The 26,203-nt window shown below is 35.8% G+C and overlaps 2 protein-coding genes across 4 annotated transcripts; one reads left to right on the top strand and one right to left on the bottom strand.

The window, feature by feature from the left end:
* Positions 1-72: 72 nt before the first annotated feature.
* Positions 73-17,600, top strand: LOC124447724 (small G protein signaling modulator 3-like). 2 transcript variants are annotated; one of them, XM_046998701.1, is made up of 29 exons: positions 73-218; positions 1,132-1,307; positions 1,964-2,027; positions 2,210-2,334; positions 2,812-2,889; positions 3,193-3,252; positions 3,551-3,745; positions 4,255-4,371; positions 5,089-5,167; positions 5,657-5,718; positions 6,328-6,411; positions 8,362-8,457; positions 8,533-8,664; positions 9,408-9,468; positions 9,907-9,954; positions 10,222-10,292; positions 10,547-10,614; positions 11,069-11,156; positions 11,240-11,294; positions 12,397-12,446; positions 13,007-13,159; positions 13,916-14,035; positions 14,403-14,459; positions 15,227-15,255; positions 15,554-15,616; positions 16,745-16,804; positions 17,019-17,079; positions 17,183-17,191; positions 17,379-17,600. In XM_046998701.1, the coding sequence occupies exons 1-29, from the start codon at positions 146-148 to the stop codon at positions 17,448-17,450; spliced, it is 2,406 nt and encodes an 801-aa protein (XP_046854657.1). In that variant the 5' UTR covers positions 73-145; the 3' UTR covers positions 17,451-17,600. The 2 variants fall into 2 exon arrangements, with proteins under 2 accessions (XP_046854657.1, XP_046854658.1); XM_046998702.1 differs by lacking the exons at positions 73-218; positions 1,132-1,307; positions 1,964-2,027; positions 2,210-2,334; positions 2,812-2,889 and adding an exon at positions 3,026-3,114.
* LOC124447725 lies at positions 17,565-25,654 on the bottom strand. 2 transcript variants are annotated; one of them, XM_046998703.1, is made up of 9 exons: positions 25,408-25,654; positions 23,883-24,313; positions 23,000-23,228; positions 21,281-21,372; positions 20,926-21,082; positions 20,670-20,733; positions 19,637-19,905; positions 19,044-19,200; positions 17,565-18,193 (listed from the first exon to the last, which is right to left on the bottom strand). In XM_046998703.1, the coding sequence occupies exons 2-9, from the start codon at positions 24,188-24,190 to the stop codon at positions 18,039-18,041; spliced, it is 1,431 nt and encodes a 476-aa protein (XP_046854659.1). In that variant the 5' UTR covers positions 24,191-24,313; positions 25,408-25,654; the 3' UTR covers positions 17,565-18,038. The 2 variants fall into 2 exon arrangements, with proteins under 2 accessions (XP_046854659.1, XP_046854660.1); XM_046998704.1 differs by lacking the exon at positions 25,408-25,654 and having other exon boundaries at positions 23,883-24,465.
* Between the last annotated feature and the right edge of the window lie 549 nt (positions 25,655-26,203).

Below are 26,203 nucleotides of genomic sequence, written 5' to 3' on the forward strand. Positions count from 1 at the left end.
TCCTCTGTTGCCCCCTTTGTCCCTCGAGTTAACTTATCTCTATATCGGAACTATTTCCCCAAACACCCGGGTAAAAGTCCACAACATCAACGTGTGGGAAAATGTCGTTGATCTAGGAAGATAAGTAACATTTTTTACTAAAGAAATGTATCTTCCATCGAGTGTATTTGCCTTCGAGCGGCACAAGATGGCTGGCAATAGCAAAAGAAAGAGCAAAGGTATAAATATAGCAGCTTGCTTTGACTTTAACACCGTTACGCTCATTGAACTTCAAAGTGCAACAAATGGCGTTTGACTACGTGTGCAAATGCATTATCGCTAATTTTCCATCGCATTCACGCTTTTTAGCAAATTTTCGATCCCTTTTCTCTGAACTATGCTAAGAGAAAGTTAATTTGTTTTTATTCTCACTCTCGTGTCTTAAAAATGAAATACGATAGTTGGAAGACGCGAAGAGTCTAATTACATTTAATTTTTAATTTGAAAATAAATCTCTGTTCCCCGACGTTTCTTCTTCAAGTTGAGTCGTAAAATGTATTTTCGTTCTTGTTGTTTCGGAAGGATGTCTGTCTAGCATAAACAGCCCTTACTGTTGCGCTTTAAGTAAAAGTTAAGTGAACGGGGAAATGTTCAAAAATATCGAAGAAAACTTCGTTAAATTCTTTGAAAGAAGATATGACTTATCGATCGACGGACGTACTTTTCTTGTTTTTTTTTGTACATTAATATTTAAACCTTAGGCACTGATTTCTAAATACTGTATGAATTGAAACAAAACTATTTGACAAGTTTAGTGTGAAAAACCCTTTTATGTATTCTTCGACACTTTGACAGTAAAGAGGAAACGACTTTGTTGTTTAGTTTATGTCCTGGACATTGACCGGGAGATTCATTAATCTTTTATGTCCTTTTTACTTTGTCATTTCTTGATTAATTCGTTTCTTCTTTCAACAATGCATTTGGGCTGTGTGCTAAGTTGTATTCTATCAAGCTTTATGCCAATACTTACAATACAATTTTAAATGTATTAATACAGAATCACGAAAAACTTCATTCCTTTCGATTAAACTATTTCTACTTCAATAAGAAAACTAGTAATATTTCCAATGCAATAATTCTCTTTTAACAAAGCTTTGGGCAGCGAGGATGATGAAAGTGAGACTGACGAAGGTCTACTATGGGATGACATGACAGTGAATGCCACAGATAGTCCTATCCATAGTTCCTTTGTTCCATCATCAGGAGCACCTTTCTCTGCTCTAACACCAAGTATTTGGCCACAAGATATTTTGGCAAGAATACAGCAGGTATCTGAGCATAGTCGTGCTCAATTGAGCTGAAATGTTGCTATTATATTGTACTTGATACATGTTTTATGTTGTTGAGTATTTTCTAGTAGAACAAGAAGGATTAATTTGAGTAGTTGGTATTTATTTAATCCACATAAACCACTAAGTAGGATTGAGAAGGATTAGATTAAGTTGTGATTGTGGGTTTAATCCACACTAGATACGTATTGAGAAAGATTGAGAATGATTAATTTGGTAGTTAGTGAGGATTTGCCCAAACTAAATACTGAGAAGGATTGAGATGGATTAATAGATAGAGTGGATTTAATCAAACAAATTAAATGAGCATGGTCCGGTTGCATGAAGCCTGGATAGCATTATCCATTTGATAGCAATTTTTTTAAAACTTTTATACACGTAAAACCTTTCAAAAAGCAAAAAATATATGATTCAAACTGAGTAATCACTGAAATAAAATATTGTTTTGAAGGTTATGAAATTTCTTTGTCATATCAAAAATATAAACACCTTTCTACAGTTTGAAAATTTTGCTGTGCAATGGATAACGCTCTCCAGGCTTCGTGCAACCGGCCCCAGATAACAGATCAATCCAATGTTGTTGATTCTTTTGTTTGAATGTATCATTGATCCTGTTGACTTATGAAATTTTGTAGACTGAGGATGCTGGTGTAAGCCCTGGGGGAGAATATGATGAATTTGGTTTTACAGTTGAATCAAGTAAGTTAAAAAGCTAAGTGCATTTTAAAATTTGTTTTTGGTACATTGAGCAAGTTTCTATGTTTAAATTATGTAATTCTGTTGCCTTTTGTCTACAAGAGGTGAGATGATGAAGCAATTCACAATTTACAACTAAACTTATGTACATTTTGTGATTTACTTTGGAATGTCTTTAACCACAGGTGAAAATGCTCCATTGGAGTCAAATCATTTTGCTACGGATGAAAATCCAAATCACAAACTTAAATGGCAGGCTCATCTTGAGTTTACTCAAAACCAGGATCTTGGTGAACTCACCTGGGATAAGGTATGTCAAGTAATTCATGTTCATGTGTTCAATGCTAATTAGGGTGTGCCGATTTTTCAAAATGTTGAGCTAGAAAATGTTTTCTTGAGCTTTGAGTTGTCAATTACTAAGTGCATTCTTAATATAAGTCTTAGTCATGTAGCATTTGATCTTCTGGCTGATGATGATATCCCAAATAAAATCCTACTATATGCAAACTATTTTTAATTTTTGTGGGAGGTGGGGGGTTGCTATAGTCAATTAGGAGTTATGCATCAACATCAACCTGCATGCACCCTCTTATAAACATTCTATATTTAATAATTCCTTTATCACTAATTTTGCATGTTTCAAACTAGTTGATCTAACCATTTTCTTGAATATGTACAAAAAAGGGATTTAGGGGGGGAGGAATTTTATAGTTGAATCAGCGGGTTGCAACTTTTTTCACCTTATTGCATCATTTACTTAGAAAATGATTTTTTTCTTTTCAACTAGGTGTCTCCAATCTTTGCAAGAAGCGAGAAATTAAGAGAACTTGTTCATGCTGGTATCCCACATAGCATGCGACCACCCGTAAGTTGACTGGTATCCCACATAGCATGCGACCACCTGTAGGTTGACTGGTATCCCACATAGCATGACCACCTGTAAGTTGACTGGTATCCCACATAGCATCGACCACCTGTAAGTTGACTGGTATCCCACATAGCATGCGACCACCTGTAAGTTGACTGGTATCCCACATAGCATGCGACCACCTGTAAGTTGACTGGTATCCCACATAGCATGCGACCACCCGTAAGTTGACATCATATGTGACTTAAATATATTTTTGTGTCATGTTGAACTTTCTGCAAGATTATTTTTTATTCACAGATTTGGATGAGGATATCTGGAGCACTACATAAGAAACAATCCATGGACTTCACATACAAGGTTTGAAATTACATTCTCCATTTTTAATTCATTTTCTGAGCTGTCATTTCATGGAAATATTATTTAAGTGGACGGATTGAGCCGAGGATTGGTGTTGATATTGACTGCATTTTGATAACCTAAGTCACTAAGTGGTAGTTTTCTTACCTGTAGCCACGGTCTGACCATGACTTCCCTTAAGAATTTTGAAACATCAGTCAATACTGAACCTTTTAGGGACTGCACTTTACCTTTAAGATTTACATCTAAAGACTTGTAAAATTTATATTTGTCATGAGATGAATTGTGATCTTTTTAGCAAATTGTCAAAGCCAGCGGAAGTGATTGTTCAGCCACTCTCGCTAAACAGATTGAAAAGGATTTGTTGAGAACGCTGCCAAGCAATGCATGTTTCTCAACTTTGACCAGCACAGGAACAAGACGGCTCAGAAGGATATTGAAGGGTCTCTCGTGGCTTTATCCTGATGTTGGCTATTGTCAGGGAATGGGCATGGTTAGTTTTGCATGCATAAGTTTTTGAAATTTAAGTCCATATTCTCCAGTTCTTATGTCCTTTAATGTCTTTGTCAGAAGTGATCTGATGCTGAAACTTGAGTTCTTATATACTCCAGTCTAGTGTCTTCATCAGGAGTGATCTAATGTTGAAACTTGAGTTCTTATATACTCCTGTCTAGTATCTTCATCAGGAGTGATCTGATGTTGAAACTTGAGTTCTTATATACTCCAGTCTAGTGTCTTCATCAGAAGTGATCTGATTTTGAAACTTGAGTTCTTATATACTCCTGTCTAGTGTCTTCATCAAAAGTAATCTAATGTTGACTCTTGAGTCGTTATATACTCTTGTCTAATGTCTTCATCAGAAGTGATCTGATGTTGAAACTTGAGTTCTTTTATACTCCAATCTAATGTCTTCATCAGGAATGATCTGATGTTGAAACAAAAGTTCTTATAGGAAGTAATCTGATCTCAAAACATTGGACCTATTGTAAAATTTCTTTGTAGATTGTAGCGAATTTATTACTGTTTATTGAAGAAGAAGACACATTTTGGTTAATGTGTACGATCATCGAAGATCTTGTTCCCCCTTCATATTATTCAAGTACATTAATTGGAGTTCAGGTTTGTTCATCTAACTCATACATATGTAATCACGTGTCAACTGCATGACGCTGTGACATGACCGACGTTAGTAGATAATTTAGGTTAAATTTACTACTGAAATGCAGAATTTTGTCTTTGTCAGAGTAACGTGAAGAACAAGACATAATAAAAATGTCCATTCAGAGTAACTAACTTTAGTTTTCTGGAAAATATTTATCATTCAAACCATGAAGTTTTTTTTGCATAAATGATTGTAAACAATGGCGTAGCTAGCCCGCAAGTTTTTGTCCTTCTATGTAAACTTTAGATCATTGTCATTATTCATTTCCTTACAAATCTATTGATTTCACAGTGGGTGAACACAGAAAAATTAACCTAGCAAGACCAAATTTGCGGGCTGGCTACTCCACTAATTGTGAAATTGTCAAGTCTCAATGTACACGTGTTTGTTGCATAAAACGTAGAACGACTGTCAAGTCTCAATGTACACGTGTTTGTTGCATAAAACGTAGAACGACTGCCAAGTCTCAATGTACACGTGTTTGTTGCATAAAACGTAGAACGACTGTCAAGTCTCAATGTACACGTGTTTGTTGCATAAAACGTAGAACGACTGCCAAGTCTCAATGTACACGTGTTTGTTGCATAAAACGTAGAACGACTGTCAAGTCTCAATGTACACGTGTTTGTTGCATAAAACGTAGAACGAAGAAGAAGTTTAAATTGTTTTTGCAGGCTGATCAAAGAGTATTAAGACAACTCATAGTCAGTTATCTACCAAAACTGGATGAATCGTTAAAAGAACATGACATAGGTTAGGCGTCAATTATATATAATAGCGACATACGACTGCACATTTTTATAGATGTTGATTATCATGGTTTGTACAGTACTGTAAGGAGTTTTGGTGTAAGTGTTGATAAACGTTTTGATATCGTTTGCGGTTGTATTTTTCCACAGTCGTTCTCAGGACTTTACTAACCTGGACGATCAACATCTACAAATATACATGGATACTATTGGGTTGAAACCATTCATTTTATTACGACTGTATGTCCTATCGTAAGGCATGCAGGGGCAGTGGTGGATTGATATTTGGAAGGAGGGGAGGGCTATTCATTTATGCATGTTCTATTCTTTTTTAGTTTCCATTAAAATACTCTATAATATATGTTTAATGAATATTGTGAAAATGTCACGTGGAATGTGTATGAGACACAGTAACATTGACTTAAACGAATTGTTAAGAAATAGACTATTTTTGTTTTTGAATCTTTTCTGAATATTTTTTATATTTTTACAGAACTATCGCTTATAACGCTACATTGGTTTATTACATTGTTTGCGAGTGTCGTGGAAATGAAGGTGGGATATTTTAGGGTTTCTTTTTGCCTGCAAGGCGCTGAGGGAGTGTTGTGGAAATGAAGGTGGGATATTTTAGGGTTTATTTTTGCCTGCAAGGCGCTGAAGGAGAACGTCGGAGTGAAGAAGTGAAGCCATAGGATTTGCAAACACAAACGAAATGAAAAAAATATGGATTTTAACACATTTAAGGCATATCTTTTTACTTGCTAAGAATAAAGCCTTTTGCTTGCTGCACTTCATGATCAATGTCTTTTTAATTTTAAACTGTTTGTTTACTTAAAAATTTTGTGGATGTAGATCGTCCAGGTTATCAGAGACATGAGAAGGACTGTTCGTGTTGATGTTGACTGAGGTTTCGACATCCTTAGCTGTAGTCATCTTCAGAGTCAACCGCCAAGGTTGTCGAAACGTCAGTTAACATCAACATCAACAGTCCTTCTCAGGACTTTACCAACATGGACGATTTACATCTAGAAACATGTAAAGATACTCTTTGGGTTCAAACCATTTACTTTATTTGTTTACTCCCGTTTGAATTGTTTTGCATTTTTATTATAGCATATGATTATTGAAAGAAACTGTTGATATGGTTGCGTTTTTTCACACTAGGTTCTCTTGAGGATTTGGGATCAGTTTTTCTACGAAGGCTCCGTCGTACTCTTTCGTATAACACTCGGAATGGTGAAAATGAAGGTTAGCATTGAGAGTCAATCCACCTTTCCGACGGTATCAGACACGTGTCGAAAATTCAATCAAAAACACAATCAAATAGTCGGAGATAGTATTGTTTATTTAGACTAGTATGAATGAAATAGTTAGGAGATGCTTTTGAGTTTTGGGGCATTTTTGAGTCTGATTCTAGTTATTCAGAACGATTATTTATAAAGGCATAACAATAAATATTTACTATTTTACGTTAGAAAAAGCACAACGATCGAAGGAAAGCTTGAATACTGGCATGTTGTCGCGCTAATGACTTTTTTGTAATGATTGTAAAGATGTTTAAGGTTGTCTTAAATTATAAGTGTCAGAAGAAGATAATTGAAACATTATTTGATTTATTTTATGAGAACAACTCTTAAGATAAAGAAAAAGAAAATTCAAAAGCAAAAAAACCCCGTTTTCGGTCCATGCTTCCCGATACCATCTTAAGCGTAAGGCACTAGAACGCCGCATGTTAACGTTTCGGTAGGAGATTTCGGCCCCTCCATGCTATCCTACTTGGGGATGCCAATACGTAGCAAGCTTCCGCCCATCAGACCCCGAGATCACCTGCGATAGGCTTTGCTCGGGGTACGCAGGGAGAGTGCGGTCGCGACTTGGGCCCCTAAAGCCACTGCATACCTAATCGCACCCAGCTTCCACTGCTAGTTGACATCTACTATACCTAGTATTGACTTTATATATATATATACAAATACTCATAGGCTTACGAAAGTTTTGGTATTAATGAAGTCACTACTGCGCATACCCAGAAGATTTCTTTAACAATTTGCGACTAAGTGAGTGATTTAGCCCAAAAGTAATGCAAGTAGGTACAGTTGGTAGTTGCCCTGACTACAAACAGCTTGATGTACTGCGCATGCTCAAGCGCATGCGCAGATGATGTGATATTTACTTCAAAATCGGTGCTAGTAGATGCAGTTGGTCGTTGCCATGACCATGAACTTGGGCAGCTGGTCAAGTCGACTGTGCACGCTCGAACCGACTGCGCATGCGCAGATGATTTATCTGAAAATATGTGACTGAGCGACTAGTACATACAGTTAGTCTTTGCCATGACCATGAACTTACAGAGTTGGTGGAGTTGACTACGCATGCTCAGATTTATTCTCAATCAATTTGTGACGGTGCGAGCTCAAAAATTGGTGCTTGCAGATGTGCTTAGCAAATTTTCAATCACACATTTTTGGCATGCTCTTTGTCTTCTTAAGCTTGTTTTGACAAATGCATATCAAACTCATCAACACTTTGTTACGCCACTCGTAATATCCACGATAACGTTAGAAATTTTTCTCTACAACTTTGTATCTGCATGTTGCATGTCATATTCAAGCTTTCCTTTGATTAGACGGAAAATGGTTTGTATTCACTCGACAACCTTCTGTCTTTATAATTAGTCGTTCAGTATTTCTCAAATAAGATTTACAAATACCCCAAGAGCATCTTTATTCTTTTATATTGCCACTATTCTACATTGATCTCGTATTTTTGATACGTGTGCCTACCATTGGAAAGGGGGGCGCGGAGGTATATCATAGGGTATGAGGTGTGATTTTTGAAGATCGTATTTTGATACGTGTGCCTACCATTGGAAAGGGGCGCGGAGGTATATCATAGGGTATGAGGTGTGATTTTTGAAGATCGTATTTTGATACGTGTGTCTACCATTGGAAAGGGGGGCGCGGAGGTATATCATAGGGTATGAGGTGTGATTTTTTGAAGATCGTATTTTTGACACGTGTGTCTACCATTGGAAAGGGGGGCGCAGAGGTATATTATAGGGTATGAGGTGTGATTTTTTGAAGATTCATTGATATTTTTTTGTTCAAAACATCTTTTCATTTCTCCTTGCTTCATTTTCACTTTAACCCTTAAACTATACTTAAGTATTAAAAATTATTTCAAATTAAATCATTACAGGAAGACTACATTATTTCACAAGAAAATTCAGCACAAATATTCAACGCACTGTCTGATATTCCGGGGGAGATCACCGATACAAATGAACTATTTCAGGTGAGTTGCAATTATATACTGGATGTTATATTAAATTATAATGAACTTTAATTCTTTTGCACATACCTCATGTAGATGGCAGCGAAGGCTTCTGGTTCCCTGACCGATGTTATACTGGAGGCACATCGTAAGAAACATTTGGCGTTCTTAATGGCAGACTTGGGCACATTAACTGGACTTGATGGTTCTCGTTCGGGGGATAAAAGTGTAAGTAGGACACCGAGGAATAATTTGGAAAACACTTTGGGACACGTAGGGATGGTTTGGGAAACGCTTTGGGACACCTAGGGATAATTTGGCAAACAGTCATATAGCGTAGCGAAAACCGCAAAGCTAACTTTCGAACTTATCGTGGAATTTGAAAATTGAAATTGAAGATGAAGTGGAAATTGATGAGTTTACTTTCAGTCGATCTGCACGTTGTAACTTGTAATCAGTGTGACCATGTATGAAGATTTTTTAACCAGATTCGGTTTGATAAGCATAAGCACTCCCCCCTGTTATGAAGTTTGCTGCTGTATAAAGCAGGTGGGAGAGTCTAAGATAAGTAGACGAAATCTAGTAAAAATTTAAGCATAAGCACTCCCCCTTGTTATGAAGTTTGCTGCTGTATAAAGCAGGTGGGAGAGTCTAAGATAAGTAGACGAAATCTAGTAAAATTTAAGCATAAGCACTCCCCCTTGTTATGAAGTTTGCTGCTGTATAAAGCAGGTGGGAGAGTCTAAGATCAGTAGACGAAATCTAGTAAAAAATTTGCATATATGACCCAATGCTTTTAATCTAATAAAGTTATTGTATATTGTATAGCTAGCTCGTTATGTGTTCAAAAAGTAGCAATTTCAATAATTATCGACAATTATCACGCATTGTAAACAATAAATTTAATTGTTGACAACGTTCGGATCTGTTGGCTAAATCCTTTCATTACTCTTGAATTGTATATATTTTAGAAAATACATCGCAGACACATTGTTCGAATGGAAAGTTCATCCTGGTTGGGGTATCTTATGGGTAAGTGGGACATCCAGGGATAAATGTAATAAGAGTTGGGAGAGTGTTGAGCTAAACAGTTTTTTGAGTATTTACGTCGATGGTGGTATTATTCCTGGTTGGGGTATCATATGGGTAAGTGGGACATCCAGGGATAAATGTAGTAAGAGTTGGGAGAGTGTTGAGCTAAACAGTTTTTTGAGTATTTACGTAGATGGTGGTATTATTCCTTGTTGGGGTATCTTATGGGTAAGTGGGACATCCAGGGATAAATGTAGTAAGAGTTGGGAAAGTGTTGAACTAAACAGTTTTTTGAGTATTTACGTAGATGGTGGTATTATTTCAATTTAACAAAATACAAACACGTGTACGACTGAAACTTTTCAGAATAATGTGTCATATTACTTTTTACTTTCTTGTTATAGAAAACTGTTTTATTGTCTATGTTTTTTTTTCCAGGCAAACAAGAGTTAGCTTTGGCCAAAGCAAAAAACATTCGACAAACAGGTAAGAATTTCATGTGTTGGAGACTAACCTCTGGGAATCTGTTCAGACAAAAAAGTTTTTTCTCTTTTTGTAATAATTTTATCATAAAAATGTTAAACTCTGCTGACTTTTACGTATGTAAAAAAGTTTTTCATATTTTCAAAACTACGTTTTGCTTAAAATACACAAATTTAGTGTAAAGTCATGTGCTTCAGTAGTTCCCAGTCCTATCACTCGTTGTGTCTAACAGTTCTAAAGCTATAACGTCAGGTATGCTTATTTTTAAAGAAATTTTGGCAGATCTTAGAGAAGCAATTTCACAGATTACGCGTCATTTTGATGCATTTGATGCTAGAAAGGTACATCATATATCCATGCTTATCCATTACGTATATAAATCAAAGAACGTCCTATATCCATTCTTATCCATTACGTATATTGTGCAAGTAACTCGCTATGTCTATGCTTATCCATTATGAAATGCGGGAAAGATACGTTTTTATTCTTGTTTATCTATCCCAATCCTGTCATTTAGCTGTTACAGATGGTCACAGAAATTACATATATGTGTATTTATTTTATGTCTTTGTTTAATAAAATCATTGTTTCATAGGGTCTGCAGGTTGATTATTCCGTCGAAAGTCATGCTCATGATTATGAAAATTTTGTAAACGTTGCAAAGTAAGAGTTGAAATTATTTGTACTTAAAAATAAACTATTTCTTTCAAACGTCTTTCATACGTACAAAAGCCATAGGATTCACTGAAGTATTGGTAATTGTACGGTTTAAGCGTGAATTTTATCAATTGGATGGGGACAAGTAGCAAGGCTTCACATGCCGTCCCTGATTTCGACTGATTGCTACAACACGCGCAACACTTCCAAACTTCCAGCCCGAGTTTGGATCACCCCTGGCGCGAAAAGATATGATGATAATGATCAATTGGATATCGCGATCTTATTAAATTTATCTGTCAGATTTCAATTGGATATCGCAATCTTATCCTATGGATTTTGTGATTGTATTAAATCTTATTATATGGATTTTTTGATCGTATTAAATCTTATATGAATTTCATGATCGTATTAAATCTTATCATATGGATTTCGTGATCGTATTAAATCTTATCAATAGAAATCGTCGACGTCGAGCAAAGGCGTTGTTGGACTTTGAGCGTCATGATGACGACGAGTTAGGATTCAGAAAGAATGACATCATCACTGTACGTCATCATGTGTCTAGTGCTTCCTTTATTTAAGGATAAGTTGATAATCAATACTAATTTCATCAATTTTCCTGCTTTAGATCATTTCTCAAAAAGATGAACATTGTTGGGTTGGTGAGTTAAATGGTTTACGTGGTGAGTTTATTTTTGAATGTTTTTTCTTGTTTTTTTATTTTAATGACGTGTTAGGGGGTAGTGCAGGTTCCCTGAAAGATTTTCCCTTCTTCTCTTTCTTACACACACCCCCACCTCCATTTTATTGACGTGGTTAGGGTGTAGTGCAGGCTCCCTGAAAGATTTTCCCTTCTCTTTCTCACACACACCCACACCTCCATTTTAATGACGTGGTTAGGGGTAGTGCAGGTTCCCTGAAAGATTTTCCCTTCTCTTTCTCACACACACCCACACCTCCATTTTAATGACGTGGTTAGGGTAGTGCAGGTTCCCTGAAAGATTTTCCCTTCTCTTTCTCACACACACCCACACCTCCATTTTATTGACGTGGTTAGGGGGCAGTGCAGGTTCCCTGAAAGATTTTCCCTTCTTCTCTTTCTCACACACACCTACACCTCCATTTTAATGACGTGGTTAGGGGGTAGTGCAGGCTCCCTGAAAGATTTTCCCTTCTTCTCTTTCTTACACACACACCCACCTCCATTTTAATGACGTGGTTAGGTGGCAATGCAGGTTCCCTGAAAGATTTTCTCTTCTTCTCTTTCTCACCCACACACCCACACCTCCATTTTAATGACGTGGTTAGGTGGTAGTGCAGGTTCCCTGAAAGATTTTCTCTTCTTCTCTTTCTCACCCACACACACCCACACACACCCACACACACCCACAAGTGCTTCTCCATTTAGAAATAGTTTCCTTAGAATGTAGCGCTTAAGAAGAGTCGCTTTTACACAATTTTGCATTCAGCGTACGTAGCAGAAATTTTCGTGCCCTTCTTCCTCAGAAATGTCTTTAGGCTGGTGTCTTCTGCAGAAATTGTCCCTAAACTGGTTACCCTCCCTCAGACATTATCTTTAAACTGGTGCCTCTCCAGCAGAAATTGTCTTCAAACTGGTGCCTCTCCCTCAGAAATGTTTTTAAATTAAGCTTGTGCCCCACCCTTCGTGTGCAAAAGTTTTTGTGACGCTAGCTAACCGTAGTTTGGTTTATATAAAGAAAGCGCCTTTACTGTCGAATCATCAATTCATACGCTGTTGTTTACGTTGCATCGTTTGTCTCATAGGTTGGTTTCCTGCAAAGTTTGTTGAAATTCTCGACGAGCGTAGCAAAGAAGTATGAGCCTTTAAAACCTTTGTGAATTTACTACGTGCTTTGACTATTTTAATTTCCTTTTGTATCTTGATTGAAATTTTCTGGCCGTAATGCCGATGTTGTATCGTACAAATAACAACGACGACCTACAAACTATTACTTTGCGAGTTGTCGTTGAAAATTTGTTGCATGTATTGTACATCAAACACCCTGAGTATATATAGTTCTGTTTAATGTCTTTAAAATTTAGTCTTTGTATACTCCAGTCTATTGTCTTCATCAGACTGATCTAATGTTTTAGCTTGAGTCCTAATTTTCACCTGTCTAGTATCTTCATCAGGAGTGATCTGATATTAAAACTTTAGTCTTTGTATACTCCAGTCTATTGTTTTCATCAGAGTGATCTAATGTCTTGAGTCCTAATTTACCCCTGTCTAGTTGTGTAACATTATCCTTATGTTAAGTAACAAGTGTATCTCGCGACGTAATAGTTGTATAACATGAAGTATACAGAGATTGTCTATAAAGCGCGCCATTTAAAATTTCAAGACTTGACAACACAAAGTTTTCTTTATATTTAGTATTCTAGCGCCGGTGATGATTCTGTTTCCGAAACCGTGACTGACCTGGTTCGTGGTAGTCTTTGTCCGGCTTTGAAAAATATTTTTGAACACGGAATGAAACGACAATCGTTTCTTGGCGGTTCTTATCATCCTTGGTTATTCATTGAAGAGGTACACAATTATTTTACATCATTTTATCTTGTGGTATACTCAAGTCTAGTGTCTTCATCAAGCGCCTATCCCTAATACACGCCTCCCCGTGATATTCCCCCTTTCAAACCTGTGATCTTACTAAAATCATTTCTGGGACATAATGTTAAGGTATGAACATCAAACGAAAAGACGTAAACAACATAGGATTGCATGCATAATTAGGTAGATACGACACATGTCAGAATTAAGTGATATTCTTAACTTGTTATTGTAAATATCGTTGTTCGCTGATACTTAACTTTGTTATTTGTTCCACAATAAGGGGCTGATTACAAGAGCTCGGGTAGCCGGGATTCAGGCAAGCGATAAATGATTTTGGCAAATGGAAACGATTCAATACTTATCGTCAGATAAATCTTCTCGAGCAATTTCACAATGTTCTGATTTAATAACTACGCAAAACTTTTAAATTACAATAACCAATTTGGACTAATTTGAGAATTACAACAGGAATGAATTGCGGCATTTAACAAACAGTTGTAATTTAGAAACTTGAAGTTTTCCCTCCTATCAATACCTCGAAATCATTTCACGCCTCACTGAAACTCGGTTAGCCGGGATCATGTAAACAGCCCTTAAAATCATAAATATTTCAGGTACAATCCGAATGTTATTGCCGAATCACGAATAATTTAACACATAAAATACCATAAAACTTTAAAATTACTTCTGGTTTATGAAACGTCGTACAGCATTTTCATATATTTTCTTCAGGCAAGTGCTCATCAAGTGGAAAAAGATTTCCAGTCTGTTTACTCGCGCTTAGTTTTATGTAAGACATTCCGACTTGATGAAGATGGTAAAGTTCTTTCTCCTGAGGAAATTTTGTACAGAGTAAGTTGAATATTGACTTCCCATTATGAGAGTTATACATCGAAGCCTATTTTAAAAGTCTTTGTTGAAAACGCTTTTTCGCCTTTTCACGTAGGCACTAAAAAACAGCCGGTCTAAAAAATTGAAGCCTTTTAATGCCCTTTACGGCAAGGAAATGTTTTTTCCGGAAATTTTTATGAAATTATTTTCACTTTGTTTGCTGGCGACAAAAAATTGATGTGACTGTAACATATTGAAGTGAAAGTTATCCTCTGCTCCATTCCCTTTTATCATAGCAAAGTTGCTAAGGATTTGCTCTGAACTCTATACGTACTGTATTACTGTAGAACTCAGGAAGATTGAAAATGAATTTCATTTTGCTTTTCAGGCTGTTCAATCAATTAATATGACTCACGATAGCGCTAAAACTCAAATGGATGTGAAGGTAAAACTTTAAAGTTCTTATATATTTTTTTGTTTGATGTGGATTTCACAATCTCTGTTCAGCTTGACGGGAAAAGCCACCATCCAAAAAAAAAATATTTGTGTCGAAATGTCCGTTTTCCGTAGTCGACCAAAGATAAATCGTTTCAAAGACAGAAATGTCAGTACTTGCATGATCCGAATGATCGTGACTAAAACACCACACGAGTACATACGAATACATACGAGTACATACGACGGACATACGAGTGACATACGACTATGTAGGGTTAGGGTTAAGGTTATATATATATATATATATATATTGTGACCCGTATGTAGTCGTATGTCAGTCGTATGTACTCGTATGTCAGTCGTATGTACTCGTATGTCAGTCGCATGTACTTGCATGTACTCGTATGTCACTCGTATGTCACTCGTATGTCACTCGTATGTACTCGTATGTATTCGTGTGGTGTTTTAGTCACGATCGATCCAAATCGGTAATTTTATATTTTTTCTACTGAACTGAAACCATTTAGAGCATTAAGGTAGTTTCACACTAGGGTACAGAATTTTTATGAAAATTTTGTCTTGCTGGGCAAATTTTTCTGTAATGTAAAAGCAACAGATTTCTCAAGAAATGAGTAATGTGAATGAACTGAAATGTACATAGCACGATCATAATATTTGAACCGACGGCTGTCATTGCGTGCCTTTTTTTACATGTTATCATGAATAGTTTGCTCATTTTTTTCTTATACTACTTTTGAACTTTTTTCTTTGCAGCTGAGATCGTTGATTTGTTATGGATTAAAGTAAGTTTGCAATTGTTGAATATTGTTAAACATGGAATACAGTGAAACGATGATTATGTAGGGGTGGCATCTCTACGTAGTTTGAATAAAATTTTGCTGCTTTTAAGTTAAAGATGTCGCTTTTCCATGTTTTTGTTCAGATTCTTTCGCTCTTATACCATGAATGAATTCCATCTTAGATGACGTGTGTTCCATCAAACACAAATTACAGTAGCCTTTTTTGAACCGAGGCTTGCATGGAGGTGCACCTTTGTGCATCTTTCCCTGCTGTTATACGTACTGCCTTTGTTTATTTTAGTGAACAATGTCTTCATTTATGGTTTGAATCCTTGTGTTCATCAGAGTCAATTGTTGGCAGATGGTATGTAGGAAAGGGAACAGGGGGGTTTGCACGAAAGTGAAAAGAGGGGGGCTATTACGCGGAATTATAACAGCCTCTAGTCCTATATTTTATATTTCAAATCTTGCAACGGTTTACCCTGACTACTTTCGATTTAATTTAGAAACTGTTACACAAACTCTTTATTGTGGCCTCCCTTTTTCCAAGAAGTTATTCAAATTATTTCTTCATAATATCTCTGTTTCTGAGACATTCATAATAGCTCCGTTTCTGAGACATTCATAATAGCTCTGTCTCTGAGACATTCATAATAGCTCTGTTTCTGAGACATTCATAATAGCTCTGTTTCTGAGACATTCATAATAGCTCTGTTTCTGAGACATTCATAATATCTCTGTTTCTGACACATTCATAATAGCTCTGTTTCTGAGACATTCATAATAGCTCTGTTTCTGAGACATTCATAATAGCTCTGTTTCTGAGACATTCACTTCCTTTAATATCGTCTAAGTTCGAAAAACCATGTAAAAACGGCAAGATCTTTCTATATATGAGCGTTTTTATTGAAAAAATTGAACATACTTACTGTTAATTTTGGTGATTATTTATTCCTCGAAGTATGCGGTTTTATTGCAAAGCCTTAAATAATAAATATAATAAATGCTTAAAATTTAGTTTCCAAGAAGATTTTTATGTTTATGTACTTTAAAATACAAAAGTAATATTTTGTCATGAAAGTTTTGAATGTTTCCAATTGCGCATGACCAAACTCTTTCTTGTAAACTTAATGGTTTGAACCCGGGAGTATCGTTACATGTTTGTAAATGTAGATCGTCCAGGTTGGTATAGTCCTGAGAAGGACTGTTTTTGTTGTTGTTGACTGACGTTTCGACAATCTTAGCGGTAGTCATCTTCAGAGTCAAATAAGGAGTAAATGTCAGATAACAAATACGGCTAACCTGACGTTTACTCCTTATTTGACTCTGAAGATGACTACCACTAAGGTTGTCGAAACGTCAGTCAACAACAAAAAAAACAGTCCTTCTCAGGACTATACCAACCTGAACGATCTACATCTACAAACATGTAACTCTTTCTTGTGTTGAAAAATCTCAAATCAATAAATTACTTTGGATATTTTCATTGCAGGTATTATCCATGGTCCTTTATACGAAGTCCTGGATGGGTGCAAATAAAATGTGAATTAAGGTAATTCTTAACTAAATCTAATAATTTTTATCATCGCACTCATTCAAATGATAATATATCGAAAATATTCAAGATAATTTACCAAATGATAAATATTACATCGTTTTATTATTTACCAAAATTATTTCACGTCTTACTAAAATCCCTGCTACTGCTTGTCGGGCTCGTCAAACAATACCATAGCTACAAAATTTTGTGTTTTCTTTTCTCCCAGAGTATTGGCATTGTTCGCGTTCAGTCTGAACATTGACTGGGAAATTTTGGATCAAAAAGGCGTATGTAGCTACTTTTACTCTCTGATTTGTTTTCAGGAAACGATATTCTTAAATCTAACGTTTTTTTTTCATTTTATGATCTCATGAATATTTTGGAAAACAGGATGCCAGCGTAAGTGTAAGCTTTAATTTAAAATAGATTGTACTGTAGTCTTGGCTTCTGTTGGTGATGATGAATGAACAACAGAGAACGAGAACAGTTTTTACACTACGTGCAAAAATTATTTATAAACTAAAATAACAGTAAGTAAAAAGAATACAGATAAAAATGTTTTAAACAAAATTAAATTTCTTTTTAGGTGAGTAAACCTTTGAAGGACAGCGTTCAAGATATGCTTGTAAAACATCATCTATTCAGTTGGGATTTATAGCTCAGCGTATAATGTCCCGTATATTATGCATTCACCATACATGTAATTTATTGATGAGTGTAATTAATTAATTCGCCGTGCTGCCTTTCGAACAATAGTAAAGAAAAGATAGCATAATAGATTGAAATTATAATATAATGTCAACATTTATATTTAAAGCTTTTTCATATTTTACCCTGGGCGTTAATTGGAGGGGGAGTATATATTAATGTATTCAGCTCTGCATAGCTGACTTCTTTTGAAATTAAAATTGCCAACAAAAGAAATCAGTAGGACAGAGTTGAATATATGAGTATATACCCCCCCCCTCCACCACCCAATTAAAGTTGTAGTTTTTCCCTGAATTTAGCCTGTGGCTTACAGCCAACCAGAGGTTTAGTCTCACAACCATGCAATTCGACCATTTACGCAAGTCTTTTACAAGATCTTGTCAAAATGAGTTTACACACTCCCCCAGGTTCTGAACTGTCGACTATTTACATTTCATTGAAAAACTGGAGTCAACTGAAAAACGTTATAATGTCATCAAAATTCACGTATAGTATCTTTGTTTGTTGTATTTTAACTTGTCATTGACACGTCTGTCTATCAGACGTTAGTTTGTCTTGAATATAACTGGTTTATTGCTTCAAATGAGTCTTTAAGATGGTATTGTTCTTTACTTGGTAACGTTTCCAATGATGTGTCCATTGTTCCAAGTTTTGTGCATCCACTAATTGAACCATTTTTGCTGTAGTACTCATCTGCAAAGTATATATTTATTAAAACAGTATTAAATATTATTGTTCAGTCTTTCTTACAATGGTCGAACATCTTCAGTCTTGTTATCTTAGTTGTGAAACAGAGACTTTGTCGTGGTGACAAACTTAAAGATGGATTTCAAAATAGGGTGAATGGTGATAAAATGTAATAGTTCTTAAAGAACTGTTTTACCAAAACACTAACCCAACAATTCAAAGGAACCGTTAAGTGTCATCTCTAAAAGTAGGGATGACATTGACCTTTTGTAACGTTATAAATATAGCATGATTTGGAGTTTCTCATTTAGCAGACGTTGACACCTGTCGAGTAGTCTGCCGAAATGCATAGTGTCTCTTTCTAGCTGTAAATAACGGTTCCTTTGAATTGTTGGGTTAGTGTTCTGGTTAAAACAGTTCTTTTAAGAAGTATTACATTTTTATTATCACCATTCACCATGGTATTTGCTATTTTGAAATCCATCTTAGTTATGTGTTTTAGTTAGTGTAAAAACTTTTGTTGTTCTCTGTTGTTCATTCATCACTACCTACACTGACACACGTTATCTTATTTCTTATATATTTTAGTTAGTGTAAAGACTGTTCTCGTTCTCTGTTGTTCATTCATTTCTACCTACACTGACATACGTTATCTTATTTCTTATATATTTTAGCTGGTGTAAAGACTGTTCTCGTTCTCTGTTGTACATTCATCACTACCTACACTGAAACACGTTATCTTATTTCTTATATATTTTAGTTAGTGTAAAGATTGTTATTGTTCTCTGTTGCTTATTCGACCTAAGTTGTTCAACCCGTTCTCTTATTATACAATCATCATTTCTAATGCGCTTACCGTTGCCTTCTTTCATAAGCGTTGAGTGTTTTCGTTTACACAACTCCCAAAGACAACCAACAACACAGAATAATGCCAGACTTGCCAACATAGAGTACACACATATACTAAAGATTCCGCCACTTCCAAAATAATCTTCTGCTGGATCAAGTTTGTTCTGTAAAGAAAATTGGGAAAAAATTTTATTTTAAAGTACAATAAGGTAAGTCTAAGAACAACGTAAAAAATATTTCGATTCAAACGCCTGATGCATGTAAAGCTTCTAACTGTGATGTTAACAAGTCGATTGTAATTCATTAAAGATCCACAAAAGGCTGAAACAAGCGATTTAAAGTGCACAACCAACAGCAGCACAACTTAATTCGATGTCAAAGAGTTTCACGAAAGAAAATTTTCACCATATCGATAAATTTAAAATATTCACAGTTCAATCGCAGTTCAACCTATTCGAACGTTGTGACCAATGATATTTTTTGCATCGGTAAATTATTGGGATTCGGTTAAGCGTTAGCCGAAAGATTACGTTTTGGTGGAGTTTACTGTGTAGAGTAACTTTGTTTAGATTACAATTGATCTCAATTTTATATGGCTACCTTTTGCTTTCCACTAAACTGCGACATCTTTCTGAATATAGCTAGCTCGTTGATTTCAATGTATCTTCGAAAGCATTTAGCTAAACTTTCTGTTCTTCTGCTAAGCACAAGTCCGTAGAATGTCTCTTTTGGTAGAATTCCAGTGACTTTAATTTTGTAGTTCCTTTGTAAGTCGCCCGCCGCTTCTTTCAAACTGTTTATGTCAACCAAAGCCGCGTCTACTTTGTAGTTGATCAACAGTTCGTATAACTCTTCCTGTTTTTTCATAGCTAAAGTTAATTTTGAAATTAGTTTTTCAATAACAAGCTAGCAGCCCTGACTTATTTTGAAATTATGATTACCGCTAGCAAAGTGAGTTGTATATGTGCTCATCAAAACAAAGCAAAAAGGCTTTGGAAAGTTGGATAAACCTTGGGAAAAGTTTACGATGTGAGCCGCCTATTTGTTTCAAAATTAGAAAATTGTTACTCTTAGACGTAATAGAATTTATGGTCAAATAGAATCTTTGTACTGGGTAGTGGTTTGGTGGATTTTTATGTTGAAGTTAGCAAGTTTTCCACCACCATTCTAGATAATTGGTTCTGATTGGTAGAAAATCGTTGTCAACATTGACCAATCACAGTCAATTATGCGATCAATTTTTTCGAGCCAAATTTTCAACATGGCCGTCGATAATACTTTCACCACTTCGTAGAAATAATCAAACTTTTCGGCATAATATTTGTTTGTCGAAGGATTTTAACGAGGTTACTCGAAAAAAAAATATATTAAAACCAAATTCGGTACGTGGCATGTAATTTTATGTCAGTAAGACCCTGGAAACGTCGAGAAAAAGTATTATTATGAACAGAAGAGGAACGCTTAGGCTCAGGCTGTAGGATGTCGACTGTGGACTGTCGTTAAAGAGTTGAATTTATGGTAAAGTTTGATTATTCATGTCATTCAACATGTACTATATACAGTCAACGCAATTTGCGTTATGTTTAATATCATTTGTGTTCTCAATGGGGAAATCTCAATGTTTAAGTTTTACCTTTACATGACGCATGATGTTCAATGCCTAACCAGTGAGCCACGCTTCCATTCACAACTGCGACCTTTAGTAATAAAGAAAGAGTAAAATTTACATAGAGTTGTTGAGTATAGTACAGAGTAGAAGCTTCAATTGAAATTTAATGTCTATGTAGGCTATATTATATTGGTAGTTGTTGTGACGTAACTTAATTGAAAATTTTGTTTATTTTTTATAAATTATCTTCTAAAAGAGAGTTTTATGACTTTAGGCTTACCATTTCATTCTGAATATCAAATGTGCCTTCCATAAATAAGTTCATTAATGTTGTAGTTAAAATTCCAATAAACATGGTGACAAATAGCATTCCTAAAACCAACCAGCAAGAACCAAGTAACTTGCCAACTATCGTCTTTGGATACTTGTCTCCATAACTGTAAAAGATAATGGCTAATTTATGCAAAGATAAGATTATTTAGTGATTAAGAATCAAGAAAAGCAGACATCTAATTTTCTGCTGAACATTTTGTTCTCTCAGATGAGTGAGAAAAAACAAAGACAGACTTGATCTTAATAGTTAGAGCTTGCTTTTAGATAAACTTTGAAGGAATTTTTGTAAAGCATGTGCTTACCCTACAGATGTCATACTAACAAAAGCCCACCAGAAACCATCAAATGCACCTTGTGGGAATAATTCTGCAAACTTTGGGTTGGATTTTCTTTCCTGAAAGTATATATGACATAAATCTTGAAACTATTGTGTTGTTTCTGGGGTTTTCAGGTAGAAAGAGCCCTTGCACATTTTAGTCTATTGTATTTGGATTTTTTTCGAAAGCATCAACAAAGACTCAGAACAACAATTCTAACACAGTTGCATGTGAAAAACATGTGATTTAATATGCATGTGAAAAACATGTGACTTAATATGCATGTGAAAAACGTGTGACTTAATATGCATGTGAAAAACATGTGACTTAATATGCATGTGAAAAACATGTGACTTAATATGCATGTGAAAAACATGTGACTTAGTATGCATGTGAAAACATGTGACTTAATATGCATGTGAAAAACATGTGACTTAGTATGCATGTGAAAAACATGTGACTTAATATGCATGTGAAAAACATGTGACTTAATATGCATGTGAAAAACATGAGACTTAATAAGCATGTGAAAAAAATGTGACTTGAACATGGAACTTTGGTATATCGGAGTAAACATTGCTAGTCATGTTGTATAGTTGCAGTTTATAAGAGATCCTTGTCTCAGTCTGTAATCTTTGTTGATTTAGTAGTTTGACCATTTGGTGTTTGGTTTAGCCATTTCATAATTTTTGTTTGCGGGTTCACCAGGGGATGTTTGTAGGATGGTGTTGAACATTGATAGAACTTCTTACTCTTTTGTATTCTTATCTTAGGGTTCGCCTCAACAAATCATCTGCCTCTATCTGTTTTAGTCTAATTTCTATTGTATATGCTCATCTTAAACTAATCTTCATATTTTTTTTAATAATTCCATACATCATCTCTTTGATCTTTTACTAGACCTCTCTTACTTCGCAATTCTAAACTAAGCATTCTTTTACCTGTATACCCAATAATCCTCTTCTGTACATAACTAAACCATAAAATCCTTCCTTCCCTTGTTTTGTCTCTTTCTGAATTACTTCTAGATAGAATTACTTTTAAATGAACGTAGTAAGACTTAAAACGTTGCGAAAATTTTTTCTTAAGTTTCTGGGTTTGAATTTGTGGACGAGATCACTACTGTTAAGGAAGATGCGGGCTATACCTACATGAAATACTCAGTGCTGTAGAAGTGGGGAGGGGCTAGGGGAGGAGCCCTTGAATTTGTGGACGAGATCACTACTGTTAAGTTAGATGGCTATACCTACATGAAATACTCAGTGCTGTAGAAGTGGGGAGGGGCTAGGGGAGGAGCTCCCTTGAATTTGTGGACTAGATCACTACTGTTAAGGAAGATGGCTATACCTACAGGAAATACTCAGTGCTGTAGAAGTGGGGAGGGCTAGGGAGGAGCCCCCTTGAATTTGTGGACGAGATCACTACTGTTAAGGAAGATGCGGGCTATACCTACATGAAATACTCAGTGCTGTAGAAGTGGGGGGGAGGGCGCGCTAGGGGGAGGAGCCCCTTTGAATTTGTGGACGAGATCACTACTGTTAAGGAAGATGCGGGCTATACCTACAGGAAATACTCAGTGCTGTAGAAGTGGGGGGTGGGGCACTTGGAAGAGGAGCCCCCCTTCTACCTTTGAAATGGGTAATTTTTCATAATTTCATGGCTTCAGCTTCGTCAAGAGAGCCCCCCACCACTGGAAATACTTACCACTATCCAAATAAGAATTCCCGCAAGTGAGGCAATGAGTAGAATAAAAATCAAAACTGGCCACGATTGTAGAAGAGAGACCATGAGTTTTCCCCTTGAGACGTTACTATGTTTCAACACGGCCATACCAAGTGATTCAGTCATAGCTACGAATGTTAAATTTTCGAATGATTCTTTGCCAAAACTTTCAACGTAAACAGGCAACACCATGTCAAATGAAAGTGAAGATCTAGAAAATTTTATTACAGAGATGTTCACGTCAGGGGGGGAAAGGTTGTAAGAAGCGTAAAAAGTATTCATTAGAGAACTGTGTCGACAATGGATCTGCAAAATTAGGCGATTTTTTGGTCCGGTATTATGTATTACATAAATCTTATTTACTCATGATGTGGTTAGTGTGGGATAGTGTGGGATACTAGGAGAAAATGAGAGGTATTATTGTGGCTCATTTTAAAGCGAAATTACTAACATGGAAGGAATGAATGGTGAAGTGGTGTGATGTGTGGTGGGGAATGGTGGGGGGGGGGTGGGGTGTGTGGATGTGGGGAGTGATGGTGTGGGTGTGTGGTGTGTAGGGTGTGGAGTGATGGTGTGTGGGTGGGTGTGGGAGTGATGTGTGGTGTGGAGTGAGGGTGTGGTGTGGGGGAATGGTTGTGGATGGTGGGGATGGTGGAATATATTAAAGAAATGGTGGAAAAATATTTAAGGAACTGCTCTGGAAATACATAACTAGTGTCATTTAGTTTATCTTGATTTTGAGTTGCAAATGATCTTCTCAGAGCTACTTATTCTATATACTATATACGTTGTGGTTGTTCACGCTTTTCAAGACAATATTGTCGATAATTTTGTCGATTTTGCTCAATCCGTGATTCTTACATACTTGGTCAATTTCATTTCCTTTATAGTCTTGTAGAAATCCGCTGGTCCGCTAGTTTGCTGGTACTTGACTTGAGCTCCTTTGCAGCAATGTCCCACCATGTCATCGAGAAAGCTTGGGAAGATTCCCGTTACGGAATCACGTGATGTACGTGTGATATATGGACCATGATCCCAATATTTGACGGTGAGTTGACGGTCCTTATTGCACAGCTTATCCAGGGTTTCTCCTCCCGCGTGCAGGCAAATCATTAGGAGTAATAATGTACATTGAAGGATCACAATTTTCCACATTGTTAATTTAGTGCGCATTTCGAGAATCTGTCATTTAACGCTGTTCATACCTTGTCCAGACCACGCATGCGTATTGGTGATGAAATTTTTGATGTTCAGTTAAAATATTGTGCCCAAATCAATGCATCCTATTTGTTCATCCTACATAAATACAGGCTCGTTTAACATCATCAATCAATGTTACACAAAATCATCGCAAAAAAATTCATCGGTTTAATGTTTTTAAAACCGAGTAAAATATTGCTGAATTTTAGCACTTGACGTTGTAACGTAGCTAGCAAGACGGCTCCCTCGGTATCATTTACTCAAACACTTAACAGGAGGTTTTAAGAATCTTGAAAAATCCGTCGTGAATTATATTTACGTCGTAATTAAATATTCAGACTCGTAGTCAAAACATGATGGTATATGTAATATATTTAAATAGTTTTTATTCGAATTAGATAAGGCGAAAATGCGTTTGCTTTGCTATGAAATAATCAAGACAAGATTTACACTTGCAACGCAAGCTGTGTTGTATTCAATCTCGCAATGCCGTTGACGTCATCATATCGATTATAATTACATTTCATATATTTTTGGCTGTGATTAATTGAAAATTTGCTCGAGATTTCAAAGATAACAAACATCCTTAAAGCGTTTCTGTTGTTTGCACGAAGGAGTTTACAGCGCTTGGAAAGTTCTTGCGCTTTAGGATGTTAATTTTTATGATAGTGTTGTGTGTATTTTATAGAATCTCACTTTGCGAATATTTATTCCATTGCGAGCAGAATCATGCATTTGGTCGACCATAATTACTTTGCCTTCGCGATCTTATTGATAAAAACTCTATTTTATCTGCTGCCGCACACTCCCACGATTTTAGCTCCTCAATAGCGGTTGAGCTGAGCTGAAATTTCTTCGTTGTTGTGCAACCGAGTTTCATCAAGATAACGATTATTTTTAAAACACGACTAAAAGCCTAAAATTATTGTGTTCATGTTGACGACATTTGTAATCTCTTGGTTTTTGTTGTCATTACCCAAGAAATTACACATGGATAAAACCTAGGGTCGTGAAGTACGGGAAACGGGAAAAAAATCTGATTCTTAGTATTTGTGTTTTTTAATGAACATTTTATGGAAACTGAGAGGCCCTGGCGAATTTAATTCCCGCGCAGCTGGCAAAGTCTAACAAAGGAAAAATTTACTACAAAACAAAGATATTTCGATCAATCTGATAACTTTTATTCTTACCTTTTAAGCATTGAAGATTTGTTCAAAACCTAACTTGATACGGTTTATATATCAGTGTGATTTTCTTCAATGTACCTTCATAAAGATAGTAATATTCGAGCATTATGTGTGTTAATCATGTAGCTCTTTGAAACGTGCGAACTTTAATATTAGCGCGAACATCTCCTGAGAGGTGAGAATTATATATTGCCTTGTATCGTTGTACATATCACTTGAGTAAGCCGCTGTATTTATCTTATGACGTCAGAGAGCGAGCTGGATGACCCAGCATGCATTTCGAGTTAAATATAAGTTATACACACTTGCTCCTTAAGAAAGCTGTCTTTTTCAAAATACTCTTCAGCAGTGTTACTGTCAAGGTTAATTTTTTTGTGAGGAAGACCTTCAAAAATGGCTTTTATGTATTATACTTAATTACATTTTCTTTTTGTACAAATAGATAATATAGTTGTGAAAATATAATATTTATCTGGGGGGGGACATCCTTTCAAACGCATGATTTTGTTTGTTGAAAGAAGACTAATTTCTTTCAACAGCTAAGTGTGTTGCAAAATGATTTATTAACAATCGTAATCGTCATTTTGCAATATTGTAGAAAAAAATTTTCAAATATACACAGTGGAAGACGGATGGATAAATTGATATCATCTCGTTTGACACTTGATTGATCTAAGTACTCGTTTTTACTGTTTTTGCTTCCTTCCTCCTGTTTTTAATAATTTATTATCCTAACTCAGCAAATATTTTAGTAAATATTGATATTTAAGTGGAAATTATCTCGAACCATTTTGCTTTC

Source organism: Xenia sp. Carnegie-2017, unplaced genomic scaffold (assembly GCF_021976095.1).
Source record: "Xenia sp. Carnegie-2017 unplaced genomic scaffold, XeniaSp_v1 HiC_scaffold_23, whole genome shotgun sequence".
Lineage (NCBI taxonomy): Eukaryota > Metazoa > Cnidaria > Anthozoa > Malacalcyonacea > Xeniidae > Xenia > Xenia sp. Carnegie-2017.